Genomic DNA, 22,048 nt, shown 5'->3' on the forward strand with positions numbered 1-22,048 from the left:
ACTTAATTTACGAGAAGACGGCAACGACTACTGCGCACTACACGGCGTACTACGGTATATCACAATCTACACAATCACTGAAAGACATCACAACTATAATTTAGTGTAGGTACAATGTACTACAGTAGAAGATTCATCATTAGCTAGGTTAGCCAACTGGTGGAAGAGATGTGGTCTTGTTAGGATCTCCGTCAAAGTACTTGGTCACTACTTTTAGTTGCACTCTTTCCGTACCATCATCATCATCATCACTACGTGGAATCACTTTAGAAGATCGTCTACCACATCTATTGTATACAGCCAGACAGTTAGGAACACAAGTCTATAATCCAAATTCAAAACTCTGCGATTTAAAGCTTACTTATAGCACCATAATGTAATAGCAATGGTGACAAGAAGGGCCATACTCCCACAAGCAGCAATAATGGCAGTCAACTGACCAATAGCAAGTCCAGAATCAGCAGACTTTCCATGATTAGTAGGAGTTACAGATGTTGTGGTTGTGGTAGAGGTAGAACGAATGACAGAAATCACTGTAAATCCTGAATCTCTCAACTGTTGCTGCCCTCTTGCTGAGTTAAGAGCCTGCACTGCAGTATCAACTGAAATATGTGCTCGAACATAAAACACAATCTGAAGATTAGATCCCACCACACGAACTGGTCTCACAATAATCACATCTGTTGGATCTATAGCTAGTGCTGCACGCCTGATACAACAACACAATAAAAAATACGTCAGTCTTTCGACTATCAGCTATACCAACACCATACTTTCTCCTGAAAGCCTGTTGTGGACAATGTTCTGCTACATTGACGCTACAGTAACTGGATAGAACTTCAGCCACAGCTCTTGTAAAGTTTGACTCAGAAGCATTGAACTGTGCAATACATTCATTATTATAAATTGTTACTAACTTTAATAACACATGCACTAAGCTACACAATTATAACATACCTCTGACAATGTCATATTGGCAACTACCATAGCAATAAATTCTAGTGCAGTGGTAGGTGTGGTTGCAGTTGCAGTGATTGAACGTGCTTTTGCCGTAACTGTGTCACATAATTACATAACAAAAATTAAAGCACACACTACCATTATTATCTAATATATTTATGTGGCTTGACCAATTATCTCAGTAATAGATCCCGATCGAGGGCCTCAGCCAATAAATGCCATACAGACCTGCCAACCATGCTACATAACATACCTGACAGTTGAGAGGAAGATGCAGCCATTGTCACTACAGTAGGAGTTGATAATTCAACTACAAGAGAAGGTAAGACAACAAAGAACACAAAGTTGTTTATTAAAATGGTTACCTTGACAGCTATTATTGACAAGAATTGTGCCACCAGGACACTCACACTTATAGCTTCCTGCCATATTTACACACTGTTGACCAGTAATATTGCAAGACTGGGTACTTTCAACACATTCATTAATGTCTGAAAGTGTGCCAAAATGACTCTAAAAGTAGATGGTAGAAAAATAGAGCACAGTCTAGCTGACCTTGACAAGACTTTCCGTCTAGTTGAAGGCGATATCCTACAGAACACTTGCAACTGAATGAGCCATTGTTATTGACACACACTTGATCACAATCGTTTTTATTCTCCAAACATTCATCTATATCTGCTCATACATACACACAAGTAGGTAATCAGTGTATGCAAGTGCTGCATGGTTAAAGTTCATGCAGCTTACCATCACACATCACCAAATTCTCTACCCGATATCCTTGCTTACAAAAGCATACAGTTTCACCTTTAATTACAGCACAATCTTGTATGCAACTGTTTGGTTTGCTACAAACATTGTCAGCTAACATATGATCACAATTTCAGCATATATAAACCAATTAAATAAAGATGAAACACAGTAATCACCTTCACATGTTCTGCTATCATCACTATTCAGTGTAAATCCACTTTCACAACCACAAAAGAAAGAGCCTTCTGTGTTGTTGCAAGTTTGGTGACAAAAATCTAACTCTTCACATTCGTCTATGTCTGATCAACCAGTATATGCAAAATGTATAAATTTATATCAATATAACAACTCTACTACGACTCACTCACCTAAGCATGATTTCTTGTCTTGATTCAGACGAAAACCAGAGTTGCATTCGCATTTGAAGCTGAACAAATGATTCACACATTTATGTTCACATCCACCATTAGAAATGTCTGTTGAATTGCATTCATTGATATCTATGTAAGATGTACTGATAATCAAAAAGTGTGTGAGTTACTATGCCAGTATTATCTCTTACCAACACATTTGCCATCACTAACTTGAGTGCCACTTGGACATGGTCCACATTTGGCACCAGTCAGTGGTGCAACATTGTCATAACACTCCACGCCTTCAAAGCAATTAATTTCCTCGCATCCATCAATGTCCTGATCACAGAACTGTCCTTCCCATCCTGCCACACAATCAAAAGTCATGTGTTACTAGCACACAAAATAGCATTGATAATGAACACAATAAAGCCTACCAGATCCACATTTGCAGTCTTGTACGATAAACAAATTGTCTCCACCATCCTTACTCGATTCAATACAAGTAGCATTCAAGTTGAGTGCACAGCCACAGATGCGAACCTCTGGATGAAGAATAGTTGTTGATTCAAGTGAGTCATTTGCAATAAAGAGGAGCTGAACAGGAGACAAAGATGTTGGTGTCCAAGTAAAGTTGTATGCATCCCCATTGCGAGATAAAGAATAGTCAGAAGAAGGAGGTAGACTTCCTCTGAGATTTACAACATATGTATCATTTGGATCAGATACAGTAAACAAATAAGTAGCAGAAGTGTTGATATGAACACGAAATGTTGCATTCCCAAACATCTTTGGAGGGTTGTTCACTAACAATTAAACAATTAAATATAAATACAGTAAAACAAAATTCTACGTAATACACACAGCACCTAAATTCTGAGAAAGAGCTTTGTTTTCCTCATCTGTCTGCTTGGTCTCTCCCGCAATATCAGGATCTCCTGTCTGTAGGAAGTCGTAGAGACATGCTGTATTGCCAACACCACAAAGATCAATTTGTTCCTGTGTAAAAGTGCTGGTAGGAATCTCATCTGGGAAAACTGGCATATGATCAGGATACGAAAAAGTTGACACATTTTCACTCATCTTGTAGTAAAATAAACTCTCCTGTAAGGTTACTTGCCCTACAAGTAAGATATTCAATCACTTCAACAATTGTCTAACAAAAAATGCTTGTCTGAATTTCTATACATGTGTAGGATCTCCAACACACTTAAAATAACACAGTTAGTATACAATTTGATAAACGTTTGTCCCAATTTGTGCTTAAATGTGTGTATCTATTTGTCCACCCATCAAGTTTTCATCCACTGGCTATCCGATTGATTATAATTGAGTTCTCCTTAAAAACTGTTCTGGTAAAAACCTCTCTCATGTATGTCGCATGTTTTGGATCTGTGATTGACTGTCTGTCCATTCTGTAGTTGCCACATACAGCCAAATACTGTTGTGAATGAAATATTTTGACACATTCTGAACAGCCACACAGTCACTCACATACAACCACGCAAACCAGAACTGCTTGAGTGCCTTTTCAATGCAGTAGAACCCCAGAATTATGACCACCCTCAAGACCATGTCTTGTTGGTCTTATTTCCAAATTGGTCTTTGTTTGAATCTGAGTGGGAGTGATGAGGGTACGCCCATATCTGTACCAGATTTCATTTTTGTTGTAACGTGTAATTCTTCACAAGAATTTCATCAAGCTAGCAAATGATTTAATTAACAAGCTGAAATAATGTGTGGTATTACAACATGCTACATCTGCCACTACAAAATGACTAGAGTAAATAAAAATCATCTACATCGGTTTGACTACTATTAGTCATCCTAGACCTAATAAAAGCCTCCTGAAGTTTTGCCTAAAAACACTACATCGCATTCGCAAGCCTCTCAAATCTCGTCTTTCCATTATAGACAGTGCTTTGTGTCTTTTTAATACCAAAATTCATAGCAAGTTGTCGCTGACTTTGCCTGGCGCTTTCATCAATCAGTCTCACTTTCTCTACAAGCAATAGTTCTTTCCTCTTCACAGATTTTGATAAACTTGCCATCACTGTTCTCATAGACTTACCCGAGACCTATATAAAATGCACATGTGTCTGCTCACAATTCCAAGGTTAGATGGTTGTCAAGCCCGCACAAAGTTGGTCGGTCGCAATTCTGAATTCTGAAGTGGTCATATTTCTGCATACACAATGTATTAGAAAGATGCACAAAACACTGGGACCAGACAAAAGTGGTCGTATTTTGGAATAGTCCTACTTCTGGGGTGGTCGCAAGGTGAGGTTCTACTGTACACTATTCACTCAGTCGTGTGACTTTTACTAATTCCCATTTTTCATGGCTCATAGCTGAAGCTAACTTCCCACTAGCCCACAATCTAATCCAAACTCACCCAGCTGTCACCCATTAATTTATGCAATCCAAACTCCACTTAGTTTGTCTGTTAGTCTGGTGCAAGTAAAATGAAATACAACAAAACTTACAGTCTTGTCCAAACCGATGTATTTCTCTGTCTGTAGCATTAGCAGAAAGAATGGTTCCATTTCTAAATACAAAGTCATCTTCCTTGTTTCCATTCCAAACTCCCAACAGTCCTCGAGTTTCACCACGCTGCTGATCAGGGCCAGCAAACACTACAGACAACAATCCCTTTTTTGCTTCTACAGTCACTGATATACCAAGTGGGAACGTTGATGTAAGAGATTTTGTTGTCGGTCTGGAAATTGACACCATGTGAAGATCTAAACTAGTTGAATTGTCTAGTTCTGTAACATTGCTGCTGATGTCTTGCCAATCTGACCGGTTGTTAGATGCCACAGAGCGATACTTGACAACTAACGAGTTGTTGTCAGAGAGCTCCACATGTACAATATCTGACTTTGCAGTTTGATTTTCAAATCCACTAGAAGGATAAAACTCGGCCATAGAAAACGCTGAGAATACAGTCGCACTCGATCCATTAGCAGGCTTTGTTCGTCCCATTAGTACAAAAGTGTCATTGACAGTTTTCATGGTGATGAATTCTCCCCAACCATTGAAAGTATACTGTTTACCATCCAGTGTGGTAATGTGCGGGTCGCCCCAGAACCAGGCTGTGCAAAAAATATTATCAATCAACTGTAAACTTGCACGTGCATACATATGTAGATACCTCTCCTTTGTGGTACATAACCTGTGCAGTCATGAGATGGTCTTCTCTGGTAGTACAAATGGCATAAATTGCCAACACGGCAACAATCTCTACGTGGCTTATCATCAAGCTGGTAATGTAATGAATAATATATTGATGGATCGTATCGTTGTGCCGAGCCTCCATAACGAGGTCCAACCAAAAGACCACCCCATGAAAACCAATCTGTTGAATAGCAGCACTGTTGTCTGCTGCCACTGTCTGATGGGAAAGTTGAGTAAGCACAGAAAGAGAACCAATCAAATCTAAACCGTCTGTCCCACCAAGCTTGCCACCAACTACAAGGACAAGGGTCAAGATCTGCAGTCCAAGACAAATCGTCTCTTGCTTGATCCTCTTCAAACCACACTAAGCAATTGCGTCTAGCTACTGCAATAATTGAAGGGTCAAGGTGCAAAGCGTAGACAAGTTTCCCTTGTTTGCCTACATTTGATGCTGAAACGTCATGATCAATCATTGTCACCTGATCATATTGGGACAGTCTGTGATTCTCATAGTATGTCCCTCCTTCAGAATTGTACCCAACAACACCTTTTGACCATCTCCCAGACCATTGCAAATCATGGCAATTGTAGTTAAATATTGCAAACGAGCTAAGACCATCAGTGGCCAACACAGCCTGAAATGTATTTCTCTACACAGACAAGAGAGCAATCATCATGCTACAAAGACACGCAGCAGCTACAAAACTAATAAATATTCTCAAGCAATTTAACACAGCTGCTTGCCTTTGAATTTCAAATCCATTTTAAATATAAATGATACAAATATTTAAAAAAATCTATAAGATTAATTATTTATTCACTTACCAAACCTGTGTACTGATCTCTGTAACACCACCACCAGTAGTAGTATGAATTACAACCATCAGGATAATTAGGAACTTTGTCCCATGTGGAAACAAGAACCCATTGAGCTTCAAATGATTCATAACCTTTTAAGAGTGTTCGAATATCACTATTGGCCATCTTGACAGCAGAGTCATCTTTATTTGTATAAACATTATACCAGACATTGCCTTCATTCCGAATATCAACATCAGCCCAGAATGGTGCAACTACACTTTGTCGTCTTATCCAACTGTATCCAGGAAAATAATGAGGCCACCAAAAGTAGAATGGTCTCCCAAAAGAAACAATTCCATTGGTTCCAACCTATAGTACAACATTGCATATACCATAACTTAATTTAATTAAATGAGAAACACAATCAAGCATCAAACTCACGTAAGCAGTAGAATACACATTATCAAAAAAAGGAAATCCTACTTCTATTGAAATAGGAGAAGACACACCATCAAGATAACGATACAGTGACTTGTTTCCTTCACTTAAGCCAAAAGAGTATAAACGATTCAAATCTAAAACACAAACCTTAGTTGGTATCAAACATATTTTTATAAGTATAGCTCTAGCTTACTGCAGTCATCCAGTTGTTTCTCACACTTCATCCCTGTATACCCTTCAAAACACTGGCATGTGTATCCATCTACCATATCACTACAAGTTCCTTGATTATGGCATGGATATGAAGCGCACTCATCCATGTCTGTTTCACAGTTGTCACCACTATAACCAGCCATACAAGCACATGAATAACCATTGATCATGTCATTGCATGTCCCATTGTTCTGGCATGGACATGAACTGCACTCATCTACGTCTGATTCACATTGATCACCGCTATAACCAGTCATACAAACACACAAATAACCATTGATCATGTCACTACACGTTCCAAAGTTCTGGCATGGAAATGAACTGCACTCATCTATGTATGTTTCACATCGATCACCAGTATAGTCGACTACACAATTACACGAATAACCATTGGTGATGTCACTACACGTCCCATTGTTCTGGCACGGAAACGAACTGCATTCATCAATGTCTGTTTCACAGTGATCACCAGTGTAACCATCCATGCAAACGCATAAGTAGCCATTGATTATGTTACTGCATGTGCCACCATTTTGGCAGGGATATGAAATGCACTCACCTACATCTTTTTCACATTGATTACCAGCATATGCAGCCATGCAAGTACATAAATAACCATTGATCATGTCATTGCATGTACCATTGTTCTGGCATGGGTATGAACTGCACTCATCTATGTCTGTTTCACATTGATCACCAGTACGTCCAACAATACAAGCACATGAATAACCATTGACTGTGTCACTACATGTTCCAACATTCTGGCATGGAAACGAACTGCATTCATCTATGTCTGTTTCACAATGATCACCAGTGTAACCATCCATACACACACATAAGTAGCCATTGATTATGTCACTGCATGTACCAGCATTTTGGCATGGATAAGAATTGCATTCATCTGAATCTGTTTCACATTGATCACCAGTATAACCAGCTAAACAAGCACATGAATAACCATTGATCATGTCACTACATGTGCCATTATTTTGGCATGGATATGAACTACACTCTTCTATGTCTGATTCACATCGATCACCAGTATAACCAGCCATACAAACGCATAAGTAACCATTGATCATGTCTCTGCATGTCCCATCGTTCTGGCAAGGATATGAACTACACTCATCTATCCCTGTATCACATTGATCACCAGTATAACCAGCCATACAGGCACATGAATAACCATTGACCATGTCACTACACGTCCCATTGTTCTGGCATGGATATGAACTGCACTCATCTACGTTTGTTTCACAGTGATCACCAGTGTAACCATCCATGCAAGTACATACGTAGCCGCTGATTATGCCACTGCACATGCCACCATTTTGGCATGGATATGAAACGCACTCACCTACGTCTGTTTCACATTGATTACCAGTATATGCAGCCATGCACGTACATAAATAACCATTGATCATGTCATTGCATGTACCATTGTTCTGGCATGGGTATGAACTGCACTCATCTATGTCTGTTTCACATTGATCACCAGTACGTCCAACAATACAAGCGCATGAATAACCATTGACTGTGTCACTACATGTTCCAACATTCTGGCATGGAAACGAACTGCATTCATCTATGTCTGTTTCACATTGATCACCAGTGTAACCATCCATACAAACACATAAGTAGCCATTGATTATGTCACTGCATGTACCAACATTTTGGCATGGATAAGAACTGCATTCATCTGTATCTGTTTCACATTGATCACCAGTATAACCAGCCATACAGGCACACGAATAACCACTGACCATGTCACTACACGTCCCATTGTTCTGGCATAGATATGAACTGCACTCATCTATGTTCGTTTCACATTGATCACCAGTGTAACCATCCATGCAAGTACATACGTAGCCGCTGCTTATGCCACTGCACATGCCACCATTTTGGCATGGATATGAAACGCACTCACCTACGTCTGTTTCACATTGATCACCAGTATATGTAGCCATACAAGCACAAGAATAACCATCGATCATGTCATTACATGTTCCATTGTGATGGCATGGATATGAGCTGCACTCCTCTATGTCTGTTTCACATTGATCACCAGTATAACCAGCCATACAAACACATGAATAACCGTTGACCATTTCACTACATGTCCCACTGTTCTGGCATGGGAACGAACAGCATTCATCTAGGTCTGTTTCACATTGATCACCAGTATATCCAGCCACACAAACACAAGAATAACCATTAAACATGTCACTACATGTTCCGTTGTTCTGACATGGAAACGAACTGCACTCATCTATGTCTGTTTCACATTGATCACCAGTGTAACCATCCATACAAACACACACATAACCATTGACCATGTCACTGCATGTCCCATTGTTATGACATGGATCTGAACTACACTCATCTATTTCTGTTTCACACTGATCACCAGTATAACCAGCCATACAAACACATACATTGCTCATGTCATAATATGTGCCATTATTCCGGCATAGATGCAAGTACTCATCTAAGTCTGTACCACATTGGTCACCAGTATAACCAGCGACACAAGCACACGAATAATCATTGATCATGTCACTGCATGTGCCATTATTTTCGCATGGATACGAACTGCACTCATCTATTTCTGCTTCACATTGATTACCAGTATAGCCAGCCATACAAACACATGAATAACTGTTGAGCATGTCACTACATGTCCCATTGTTCTGGCATGTCTCATTGCTCTGGCATGTCCCATTGTTTCTGCATGGATTTGATACACACGTGTCTAGGTCTTCCAAACCACTGCCACTACCACTGCCGCTTCCACTAACTGCAATGTCCAGATAGCATAACATTCATTATAAACTCAATGCTCTCTTACAGTCTTTTAATTAATGCACAAAAGAAAAGATAAAAATGCAAAAGTCTATGATACTTTACACTTCTAATCTGGAGCGCATTTGATTGGGCTTTTTCAGCTTCTTCCGGAAGAGTCTGGAAGTGGTTGAAAGAGGGGCGTGCTCTTCCAGCCAGCAGCAGAGTTGTGGCGCGTTCGAGATTGGGCTCTTCCAGAAGAGGCTCCATGTGCACGCTCCTTTGCCAACTTCTACAGCTCTGCCTCTATGGTCGGAAGAGCCAACTCTACCAACTCTGATGCTGCTGGTTGGAAGAACACGCCCCTCTTCCAACCTCTACCAGCTCTGTGCTGGAAAAATTAAGTTGGAAGAGGGGCGTGCCCTTCCAGACTCTTCCGGAAGAGGCTGTAGAGTTGGCTCTTCCAACCATAGTGGCAGAGTTGTAGAAGTTGGAAGAGGGGTGTGCACATGCAGCCTCTTATGAAGAGACTGGAAAAGCCCAATTGAACGTGCCCCTGGTGAGTAAAGTTAAACGCAAAAATCTTTTATATCACCCTGTAAATTCAAAATTACTAATTACAAAATTTGCTGTAGAAATAAATCACATATTTAATTAATCAAGTATAATATCAGACCAGGACAATTAAGTTAACTATACATGTTCCTGCTGCTGCACGACACCCTTTTGCAGAGCCCTATGTTCAAAACAGCCCTTGCTTGTATATATAATGGCATAAGTTAATTGTATTGTTCAACAATCTACAACTCTTTTCATTATATAGGATGGGCTGTACACTGCAGTGATGATCGAGATTTGCTTGTGTTCATAAATAGTGTACAGCGTCAAGGCAATAGTGTGCTGGACCCACCCATTCAGATGATAGATAGTGTCCTGCAGTCCTCTACCTAGATATGGTATCCTAAAACTAACCAGTGACACGTCGATCCCAAGCTCACTGAACAATGCTTTCGTTTCCTTGCCCTTGCATATCTGCAGTATGAAATAGCTGCAGGCAAATGCAAGTTGATTTAGACAAACAAAAGTTATTTACTTGTATATTAATTAAATCACTAGACGTCGACACCTACTTGTAAAGCTTGGCAGGCAAAACAAGAAAAGAGGGAAAGTAAATAAAACTAAACCTTGGCCGAGCTCCGACACCGGAATATTCGTTAATAATAATATCTACACTGTGGGGTTAATTAATTAGGAGTAAAACGATCAAGTGCTATAGACATGGCACTCTACAGAAAGTTTTTTCAAGCAGCTGCGTCATCATTTCTAGGAGCAAGAAATCATTTAATCTGGCTAAAAAGCACTTAGAATAGCAACAAATCATTAACTAAGTATACCCGAATGTGCATAGCCGCATACTCGAGATGGTCTAGCTACCTATAGAGGTCTCATCTAGATTACGTAGCTCACCTATCACTGCCGTCGTTGCCAAAACGATAAGTGAAAAAGTGTTGACTAGGAAAGCCATGAGACCAGCTTTTCAGGACACGGAAAAAATGTCGATGCCAACGTACAGTTCCCACGTGCACTCTTAAATTACCTTAATTAATTGCTATTGATGGTGTTAGATTACAGAAGTGAGGACGCCCTACAAAGTGGTCTAGCCACTTCACGCTTGGTCGAAGTTGTACGAGCGCCTTATTCTTCAGAGCGCGCAGGAATTACCAATTAATTTAATTAACATGCACATGAACTTGTCTGTTGACGCATGCACTCATTTTTAAAGCATTTCGACAGTTAATTTTAACATGAGTTAATCAATTACTAGAGATATGATTATACATGTGCTGCACTAAATTTAGAGCTAAACATAATTTTAAATCGGTGTGTAAAGAATTTCAGAAGAGAATCAATGAAAGGCTACGTATACACAGCCACTAAAAACTTCAGAAAATATTTGAAATTTACTAAAGGTACATTTACATAAAATATATGAAAAAGCAACTATTCGTGGGAAACCATTAAATGGCTACAACCAACATCATCCAAAATGTCACACACACACACACACACGCACACACACACACACACACACACACACACACACACACACACACTGAACTTTGGACCCTACCATGCCGACTATAGACCTAGGCAACACAACACTTCTCTCCATACTTTGATCTTGAGTCAGGGCTAGATTGTCATTTCGTGACTGTGTTGAATCATACACCACCGTGCAGGTCGTATGATGAAAAATAATTTACTTCTCAATAGCATCTCTAATGTCTTTGAGAGGGCATTCTATCATGATCTAACCAATGCAATTAAACACCTTCAACAGCTTTGTATATAGTCTCTTTCTGCTGCTTTACATTTCTGATCTTATCCCACCTTGTAACATCCAAAGTAGCCCTAATGCATCTCAAATAAATGTTTTGAAGATTTGAATACCGGCCCTTGTCATTGGTCAGGTCTCCAATCCATATAACAACGTTGGTATAACTAAGGCTTTAAACACTACCTATATATAACTCTCATCCGCTTGCTTAGATTTCTGTTACTTCCAAGCTATACTCGAGTAGCATGCTCAATTCTTGCAGTTACTACCTGTACACACCCTCCTTCTGAATCAAACAAACTACCTAAAATACTTTAAAATGAGAATACAGTTTAAGGCACTGAAATGAGAAGTGATCAATTAAGTACAAAATAAATAAAAACAAACTGAATAAATAAAAGTAAAATAAAATAGAAACACACAACCAGTAATCAGGAGATGCACCGCAAAAGCAACTAGTTTTCATAGTTCTAAACTAAGTCTGTAAACTAAGTCTGTAATATTATTTCCACTTTATAAAGCATTCTGTACAGTGTACTTACTACAACCAATCTAGTGTCTGTTATGCATCTTTTTGTAAAGAGCCCACTGTACAAGAATAGAACTGGATGATTGAAAAGATCGCCACAACTGCAGCTGAGATCCAGTCATAGTTGGTCAAGAAAACAACACTCCATACCAAACATTTGCAGCATTTCCATATGACAGCACATGATAACTCTCTATAGCAGTGCAACCTGTTGTAAGAAAACAGAATCATGCAGCTCCAAAAGACAACAGCCTCTTTGTTGGCAGAACACATGTAAATGGTTTGAAGCACCATCAGTATCAGTCACATACTTGTCTGTGCAATTAACTTAATCAACATCAAATAAAGTGAATTTTCTAAGGAACAACTTTTACCTGCAAAGTCCCCATTTAGACAATTACTCCAAAATGACTTAACAGAAGATGCTACCATGAGACCCGCATGTGTAGCAACACTTCTTATTTTGGACCACAAGATGTTCTCTGTTTATCCCCATTCCTGTAACCAATAATTCTGCAATGTCCAATTACAGGTACTGTACTCGCATTGTATGTTTCCTTGAGTTAATCAAAAAGGGTTGTTGAACATACGTCTTAGCAAGAGTATGTTAGCAGAGTTCATGTCCTCTTTCTGAATATAAAACTTGTCCAGCAAATTCGGACTACAATTTTTACTGCCACATCTTCGTTGCCCGAAAAGCTAAACCGGCTCTGATGAGAAGAAAAGATGATACCAATGGGTGCGTTTCTGGAGTAATTCTGGAAAAGAAATGTTGTAATTATTTCAAATTGTCAAATATCACGAGGGATTAATTTGTACATTTATTACGAAAGCTTGGCGGACTCGATCAGCTAGTCGGTTCTCTGGATGATGTTGGACAGGCGAAAATAAGGAAACTTACGAAAGCATTGAGTGACAAAGAGAACGGAGAACGTCACGGATCTTTGATATCACACAAATCGTGCTTAGCCATAATTCTAGCTGCATGTCAAAGCGCGCATGCTCAAACGTTATAAGCTTGGTTGATATCAATATTCGTGACGTCACGTTGCTGCAAAGTTCCAAACACTGAGAAAATTGCCATAATAATAAATGGCAACTGAGTTGGCAATGCATGACTAATGTGCACTACCGTAGATCTATACAAGCAATATCACAACAATCTAAACAGCTACACAATCAGCTAAAAAGACATGAAAATTACTAAAGTGTACTAATTAAATTAGTGTAGGTACTGTACTACAGTAGAAACACTAGCCAACTGATGAATGAGATGTGGCCTTGTTAAGATCTCCGTCAAATTTCTTGGTCACTAGTTGCATACTCTTCATACCATTGTCATCAACATCAACATCAACATTAGGCGACTTTGCTCTAGAGGATAGTCTACCACTATTGTAAAGCCAGACAGTTAGTAACCTAACTCTATATTCCAAATTCAAAACTCTTGAGATTTGAAACTTACTTATAGCACCATAGTGTAATAGCTATGATGACAAGAAGAGCAATACTCCCACAAGCAGCAATAATTCCAGCCAACTGACCAGTACTAAGTCCAGAATCAGCAGTCCTTTCACGATTAGTAGGAGCTGCAGATGTGGTGGTAATGGTAGTAGAACGAATGACAGAAATCACTGTAAATCCTGAATATCTCAACTGTTGCTGCCCTCTTGCTGAGTTAAGAGCCTGCACTGCAGTATCAACTGAAATATGTGCTCGAAAATAAAACACAATCTGAAGATTAGATCCCACCACACGTACTGGTCTCACAATAATCACATCTGTTGGATCTACAACTAGTGCGGCACGCCTGATACAACAACACAACTAAAAATATGTCAGTCTTTCAACTATCAGCTATACCAACACCATACTTTCTCCTGAAAGCTTGTTGTGAACATTCTGCAACATTGTCGCTACAGTACCTGGATAGAACTTCAGCCACAGCTCTTGTAAAGTTTGACTCAGAAGCATTAAACTGTGCAATACACTCATTGTTATAAAATTGTTACTAACTTGAATACATTTGTACAACAAGATATCTATACCTCTGACAATGTCATATTGGCAACAATCATAGCAACAAATTCTAGTGTAGTGGCAGGCGTGATCACATCTGAGGGAACAGTTGCAGTGATTGAATGTAATTTTGCAGTACCTGTGTCACATGAACAAAATTGTAGCACACACTACTACTATTATCTAATACTTTGTAACACATACCTGACAATTGAGTGGAAGATATAGTCGTTGTCACTACAGTAGGAGTTGGTAATTCAACTACAAGAGAAGACGATTAACAAAAAACTCAAAGTTGTTTATTAAAATGGTTACCTTGACAGCTATTATTGACAAGAATTGTGCCACCAGGACACTCACACTTATAGCTTCCTGCCATATTTACACACTGTTGACCAGTAATATTGCAAGACTGGGTATTTTCGACACATTCATTAATGTCTGAAAAATTACTTTAAAAGTAGATGGCAGCAAAATAGAGCACAGTCTAGCTGACCTTGACAAGACTTTCCGTCTAGTTGAAGGCGATATCCTACAGAACACTTGCAACTGAATGAGCCATTGTCATTGACACACACTTGATCACAATCGTTTTTATTCTCCAAACATTCATCTATATCTGCTCATACATACATACAAGTAGGTAATCAGTGTATGCAAGTGCTGCATGGTAACAGTTCATGCAGCTTACCATCACACATCACCAAATTCTCTACCCGATATCCTTGCTTACAAAAGCATACAGTTTCACCTTTAATTACAGCACAATCTTGTATGCAACTGTTTGGTTTGCTACAAACATTGTCAGCTAACATATGATCACAATTTCAGCATATAAACCAATTAAATAAAGATGAAACACAGTAATCACCTTCACATGTTCTGCTATCATCACTATTCAGTGTAAATCCACTTTCACAACCACAAAAGAAAGAGCCTTCTGTGTTGTTGCAAGTTTGGTGACAAAAATCTAACTCTTCACATTCGTCTATGTCTGATCAACCAGTATATGCAAAAGGTATAAATTTATATCAATATAACAACTCTACTATGACTCACTTACCTGAGCATGATTTCTTGTCTTGATTCAGACGAAAACCAGAGTTGCATTCGCATTTGAAGCTGAACAAATGATTCACACATTTATGTTCACATCCACCATTAGGAATGTCTGTTGAATTGCATTCATTGATATCTATGTAAGATGTACTGATAATCAAAAAGTGTGTGAATTACTATGCCAGTATTATCTCTTACCAACACATTTGCCATCACTAACTTGAGTGCCACTTGGACATGGTCCACATTTGGCACCAGTCAGTGGTGCAACATTGTCATAACACTCCACGTCTTCAAAGCAATTAATTTCCTCGCATCCATCAATGTCCTGATCACAGAACTGTCCTTCCCATCCTGCCACACAATCAAAAGTCATGTGTTACTAGCACACAAAATAGCATTGATAATGAACACAATAAAGCCTACCAGATCCACATTTGCAGTCTTGTACGATAAACAAATTGTCTCCACCATCCTTACTTGATTCAATGCAAGTAGCATTCAAGTTGAGTGCACAGCCACAGATGCGAACCTCTGGATGAAGAATAGTTGTTGATTCAAGTGAGTCATTTGCAATAAAGAGGAGCTGAACAGGAGACAAAGATGTTGGTGTCCAAGTAAAGTTGTATGCATCCCCATTGCGAGATAAAGAATAGTCAGAAGGAGAAGGTAGACTTCCTCTGAGATTTACAACATATGTATCATTTGGATCAGATACAGTAAACAAATAAGTGGCAGAAGTGTTGATATGAACACGAAATGTTGCATTCCCAAACATCTTTGGAGGGTTGTTCACTAACAATTAAACAATTAAATATAAATACAGTAAAGCAAATTTCTACACAATACACACAGCACCTAAATTCTGAGAAAGAGCTTTGTTTTCCTCATCTGTCTGCTTGGTCTCTCCCGCAATATCAGGATCTCCTGTCTGTAGGAAGTCATAGAGACATGCTGTATTGCCAACACCACAAAGATCAATTTGTTCCTGTGTAAAAGTGCTGGTAGGAATCTCATCTGAGAAAACTGGCAAATGATCAGGATATGAAAAAGTTGACACATTTTCACCCATCTTGTAGTAAAATAAACTCTCCTGTAAGGTTACTTGCCCTACAAATAAGTTATTCAATCACTTCAACAATTGTTATTCCAAAGTGTCTAACAAAAATGCTTGTCTGAATTTCTATACATGTGTAGGATCTCCAACACACTTAAAATAACACCGTTTGTATACACTTTGATAAACGTTTGTCACAATTTTGGCTCAAATGTGTATATTTAAATTGTCCACCCATCAACTTTTCATCCACTGGCTATCCGATTGATTATATATATAATTCAGCTCTCCTTAAAAACTGTTCTGGTAAAAACCTCTCATGCAAGTTGAGGATCTGTGATTGACGGTCTGTCCATTCTGTAGTTGCCACATACAACCAAATGCAAATACTGTTGTGAATGCAAAAAATATTTGACACATTCCGAACAGCCAGATAGCCACACAGACACTCACATACAACCACACAAACCAGAAGTGCTTGAGCGCCTTTTGAGTGCAGTGGAACCCCAGAATTATGACCACCCTCAAGACCATGTCTTGTTGGTCTTATTTCCAAATTGGTCTTTGTCTGAATCTGAGTGGGAGTGACGAGGATATGCCCATATCTGTACCAGATTTCGTTTTTGTTGTAACATGTAATTCTCCACAAGGATTTCATCAAGCTAGCAAATAATTTAATTAACAAGCTGCAATAATGTGTGGTAATACAACGTGTTATATCTGGCACTACAAATGACTAGAGTAAACAAAAAATCTTCTCTACCCGTTTGACTACTATAAGTCATCTAGACCTAATAAAAGCCTCCTGAAGTTTTGCCTAAAAACACTACATTGCATTCGTAAGCCTCTCAAATCTCGTCTTTCCATTATAGACAGTGCTTTGCGTCTTCTCAATACCAAAATTCATAGCAAGTTGTCATTGACTTTGCCTGGTGCTTTCATCAATCAGCCTCACTTTCTCTTCAAGCAACAGTTCTTTCCTTTTCACAGATTTTGATGAACTTGCCATCACTGTTCTCATAGACTTACCCAAGACCTATATAAAATGCACATGTGTCTGCTCACAATTCCAAAGTTAGATGGTTGTCAAGCCCGCACAAAGTTGGTCAGTCGCAATTCTGAATTCTGAAGTGGTCATATTTCTGTATACACAATGTATTGGAAAGATGCACAAAACACTGGGACCAGACAAAAGTGGTCGTATTTTGGAATAGTCCTACTTCTGGGGTGGTCGCAAGGTGAGGTTCTACTGTACACTATTCACTCAGTCGTGTGACTTTTACTAATTCCCATTTTTCATGGCTCATAGCTGAAGCTAACTTCCCACTAGCCCACAATCTAATCCAAACTCACCCAGCTGCCACCCAGTCTTTTTAATTTATGCAATCCAAACTCCACTTAGTTTGTCTGTTAGTCTGGTGCAAGTAAAATGAAATACAACAAAACTTACAGTCTTGTCCAAACCGATGTATTTCTCTGTCTGTAGCATTAGCAGAAAGAATGGTTCCATCTCTAAATACAAAGTCATCTTCCTTGTTTCCATTCCAAACTCCCAACAGTCCTCGAGTTTCACCACGCTGCTGATCAGGGCCAGCAAACACTACAGACAACAATCCCTTTTTTGCTTCTACAGTCACTGATATACCAAGTGGGAACGTTGATGTAAGAGATTTTGTTGTCGGTCTGGAAATTGACACCATGTGAAGATCTAAACTAGTTGAATTGTCTAGTTCTGTAACATTGCTGCTGATGTCTTGCCAATCTGACCGGTTGTTAGATGCCACAGAGCGATACTTGACAACTAACGAGTTGTTGTCAGAGAGCTCCACATGTACAATATCTGACTTTGCAGTTTGATTTTCAAATCCACTAGAAGGATAAAACTCGGCCATAGAAAACGCTGAGAATACAGTCGCACTCGATCCATTAGCAGGCTTTGTTCGTCCCATTAGTACAAAAGTGTCATTGACAGTTTTCATGGTGATGTATTCTCCCCAACCATTGAAAGTATACTGTTTACCATCCAGTGTGGTAATGTGCGGGTCGCCCCAGAACCAGGCTGCGCAAAAAATATTATCAATCAACTGTAAACTTGCACGTGCATACATATGTAGATACCTCTCCTTTGTGGTACATAACCTGTGCAGTCATGAGATGGTCTTCTCTGGTAGTACAAATGGCATAAATTGCCAACACGGCAACAATCTCTACGTGGCTTATCATCAAGCTGGTAATGTAATGAATAATATATTGATGGATCGTATCGTTGTGCCGAGCCTCCATAACGAGGTCCAACCAAAAGACCACCCCATGAAAACCAATCTGTTGAATAGCAGCACTGTTGTCTGCTGCCACTGTCTGATGGGAAAGTTGAGTAAGCACAGAAAGAGAACCAATCAAATCTAAACCGTCTGTCCCACCAAGCTTGCCACCAACTACAAGGACAAGGGTCAAGATCTGCAGTCCAAGACAAATCGTCTCTTGCTTGATCCTCTTCAAACCACACTAAGCAATTGCGTCTAGCTACTGCAATAATTGAAGGGTCAAGGTGCAAAGCGTAGACAAGTTTCCCTTGTTTGCCTACATTTGATGCTGAAACGTCATGATCAATCATTGTCACCTGATCATATTGGGACAGTCTGTGATTCTCATAGTATGTCCCTCCTTCAGAATTGTACCCAACAACACCTTTTGACCATCTCCCAGACCATTGCAAATCATGGCAATTGTAGTTAAATATTGCAAACGAGCTAAGACCATCAGTGGCCAACACAGCCTGAAATGTATTTCTCTATACAGGCAAGAGAGCAATCATCTCAGTTATGCATGTATAACTGCAAATTGACAAGAGACGCAATGATCATGCTACAAAGACACGCAGTAGCTACAAAACTAATTAACATTCTTAAGTTAAGTATTCTAAACACAGCTGCTTGCCTTGAATTTCAAATCCATTTTAAAAATAATGATAAAAATATTTTTAAAAATCTATAAGATTACTTTATTTATTCACTTACCAAACCTGTGTACTGATCTCTGTAACACCACCACCAGTAGTAGTATGAATTACAACCATCAGGATAATTAGGAACTTTGTCCCATGTGGAAACAAGAACCCATTGAGCTTCAAATGATTCATAATCTTTTAAGAGTGTTCGAATATCACTATTGGCCATCTTGACAGCAGAGTCATCTTTATTTGTATAAACATTATACCAGACATTGCCTTCATTCCGAATATCAATATCAGCCCAGAATGGTGCAACTACACTTTGTCGTCTTATCCACCTGTGTCCAGGAAAATAACGAGGCCACCAAAAGTAGAATGGTCTCCCAAAAGAAACAATTCCATTGGTTCCAACCTAATACAATACTGCATATACCATAGCTTTAATTAAATGAGAAACACAATTAAGCATCGAACTCACGTAAGCAGTAGAATACACATTTTCAAAAAAAGGAAATCCTACTTCTATTGAAATAGGAAAAGACACACCATCATGATAACGATACAGTGACTTGCTTCCTTCACTTAAGCCAAAAGAGTATAAACGATTCAAATCTAAAAGTATACACCTTAGTTGCTATCAAACTTAGTTTTAGAGGTATAGCTCTTACTGCAGTCATCCAATCGTTTCTCACACTTCATCCCTGTATACCCTTTAAAACACTGGCATATGTATCCAGCTACCATATCACTACAAGTTCCTTGATTATGACATGGATATGAAGCGCACTCATCTATGTCTGTTCCGCAGTTTTCACCACTATACCCAGCCATACAAGCACACGAATAACCATTGATCATGTCACTACATGTCCCATTGTGATGGCATGGATATGAAGTGCACTCATCTAACTCTGTTTCACATTGATCACCAGTATATGCAGCTATACAAATACACGGATAACAATTGAACAAGTCACTACATGCCCCATTGTTCTGGCATGGATATGAACTGGACTCATCCATGTCTCCTTCACAATTTTGACCAGTATAGCCAGCAATACAAGCACATGCATAAGTGTCCATTGAGTTGCTACATGTCCCATTGTTTTTGCATGGATTTGATACACATGTGTCTAGATCTTTCAGACCACTGTCACTACCACTGCCACTGCCACTACCACTGCCGCTTCCACTAACTGCAATGTCCATATAATAACATTCATTATAAACTCAATGCTCTCCTTTACAGTCTCTTAACTAATGCACAGAACCACGCTTACTGTTGCAGTCTCTGCATTGAATCTTGTATCTTGTGACGTTCTTGTCAACAGTCTCATACTTGTAGATCGTCCTGCAAGAGCGCAAAGAACGCTAGTTTGAAAGGACCCTTGTGAGAGCATTAGATAGGGCAAGTCCGACCTTTCTTTTTCACAAGAATACCATTGCCAGATGTCCCCGCATTGAGTCGAGTACTTTTCTGTGTAAGATACTTTTTTCTGCATTGTAGTTGTGGTCGTGTAGGATACGACTTGGTTGCACTTCAAGGAATTGCTACATGCAAAGACGTGCATGTTGAGGTAGATGAAGCACTGCAATCTTGGACGCAATCAGTATACTCACCCGCCACATGCTTCCTGTCCGTATTCTTCACTGTCAGCTCGAGAAGAAAGGAGCACTGATGCCACGAGAATCAGACAAAAAGCGAGTATGTCTTGCTTGGGAAAGGTCCACACCATAGTGAGAAATCTAAGGTACCGTATATCTTCCAGGACGCAATTGAATCAAATTGAGTGAAACACAAGTTGCGTGCTTGCGTGGTTAGGCCTTTAGGGTGCACTAATAAACGTCGCACGTGATGCTTATAAATATGATAGACCCATCCTATTGACTTAAAGAGACATGAGTTTTCTGCTGCGTATGGCTGGGTCTGCGGCTGCTTTCTATTTGTGGGTCATCTCTGTGCCTCCTGCAGCTGAGGCGACTGATGATCAAAACAGGCCGATTACTGTTACAAGAAGACAATGATTCTCGAATCGACATCCAAACCTCGAAACTTTGGACTTAGATCGGAGGTGAGTCGTTCTTTTATAGGATGCGTGGTCAATCGTTCTTCAAGATGCAGCTCCCATATCGGTTGACCGTTATTTTTGCTGGCTTTGGTATATTGCGGAATTCAATGCAAATTTACTGTGAAAGAGTCTTACCCTATCTCTCAAATTACCCGGAAAAACTAGAAATCCATGGTGTGTCCATAACCACACTTTCCGCATAACACATAAACTTCAATCATACAACGCTCATACCTCCAGTGTCAAACAACAAACATAAACAACACAATAACAAACAACATCATCAAGCTAACGATTCAGTCTTAACAAAATACTGTAGAAACTTGTCCATCATTTCTACCCTCCACTTTTCAGTTAATTAATAAGACAATGTAAACTATTTAGACAATGCAAGATGCATGCTGTTACATGAAGAAAACCCCAAACCATATTCTTGGTTGACTTGTTCAACATAAAGGCAAATCTGCACGTTGGGCAAAACTTTCTTCAAAAGCCATCAATAAATGAAGACATCAACATCTTCACATACTCTTAATCTGCTTCAT

At 39.3% G+C, this 22,048-nt stretch overlaps 1 protein-coding gene across 1 annotated transcript; it reads right to left on the bottom strand.

Annotated features, from left to right (window-relative positions):
* Positions 1 to 77: 77 nt before the first annotated feature.
* Positions 78 to 21,418, bottom strand: LOC134179690 (uncharacterized). The gene is made up of 41 exons (XM_062646623.1): positions 21,055 to 21,418; positions 20,854 to 20,985; positions 20,715 to 20,785; positions 20,103 to 20,630; positions 19,913 to 20,046; positions 19,502 to 19,846; positions 18,603 to 19,275; positions 17,935 to 18,543; positions 16,286 to 16,537; positions 15,854 to 16,222; positions 15,626 to 15,781; positions 15,432 to 15,563; positions 15,240 to 15,362; positions 15,060 to 15,176; positions 14,865 to 14,987; positions 14,684 to 14,809; positions 14,573 to 14,629; positions 14,398 to 14,507; positions 14,224 to 14,327; positions 13,815 to 14,159; positions 13,608 to 13,741; positions 12,500 to 12,557; positions 10,455 to 10,530; positions 6,682 to 9,523; positions 6,489 to 6,622; positions 6,072 to 6,416; positions 5,224 to 5,896; positions 4,556 to 5,164; positions 2,939 to 3,190; positions 2,507 to 2,875; positions 2,279 to 2,434; positions 2,085 to 2,216; positions 1,893 to 2,015; positions 1,711 to 1,827; positions 1,516 to 1,638; positions 1,326 to 1,451; positions 1,214 to 1,270; positions 958 to 1,055; positions 774 to 880; positions 362 to 709; positions 78 to 287 (listed from the first exon to the last, which is right to left on the bottom strand). The coding sequence occupies exons 1-41, from the start codon at positions 21,168 to 21,170 to the stop codon at positions 149 to 151; spliced, it is 11,640 nt and encodes a 3,879-aa protein (XP_062502607.1). The 5' UTR covers positions 21,171 to 21,418; the 3' UTR covers positions 78 to 148.
* Between the last annotated feature and the right edge of the window lie 630 nt (positions 21,419 to 22,048).

The sequence above is a fragment of the Corticium candelabrum genome, chromosome 5, assembly GCF_963422355.1.
Source record: "Corticium candelabrum chromosome 5, ooCorCand1.1, whole genome shotgun sequence".
Lineage (NCBI taxonomy): Eukaryota > Metazoa > Porifera > Homoscleromorpha > Homosclerophorida > Plakinidae > Corticium > Corticium candelabrum.

Coding starts and splice junctions, on each gene's coding strand:
- LOC134179690 (XM_062646623.1), bottom strand. CDS start 21,170: ATGGTGTGGACCTTTCCCAAGCAAGACATACTCGCTTTTTGTCTGATT. Junction 20,047..20,102: donor GAAACGATTGGATGACTGCA/GTAAGAGCTATA, acceptor GTATACTTTTAG/ATTTGAATCGTTTATACTCT. Junction 2,016..2,084: donor AGACAAGAAATCATGCTTAG/GTGAGTGAGTCG, acceptor CTGGTTGATCAG/ACATAGACGAATGTGAAGAG.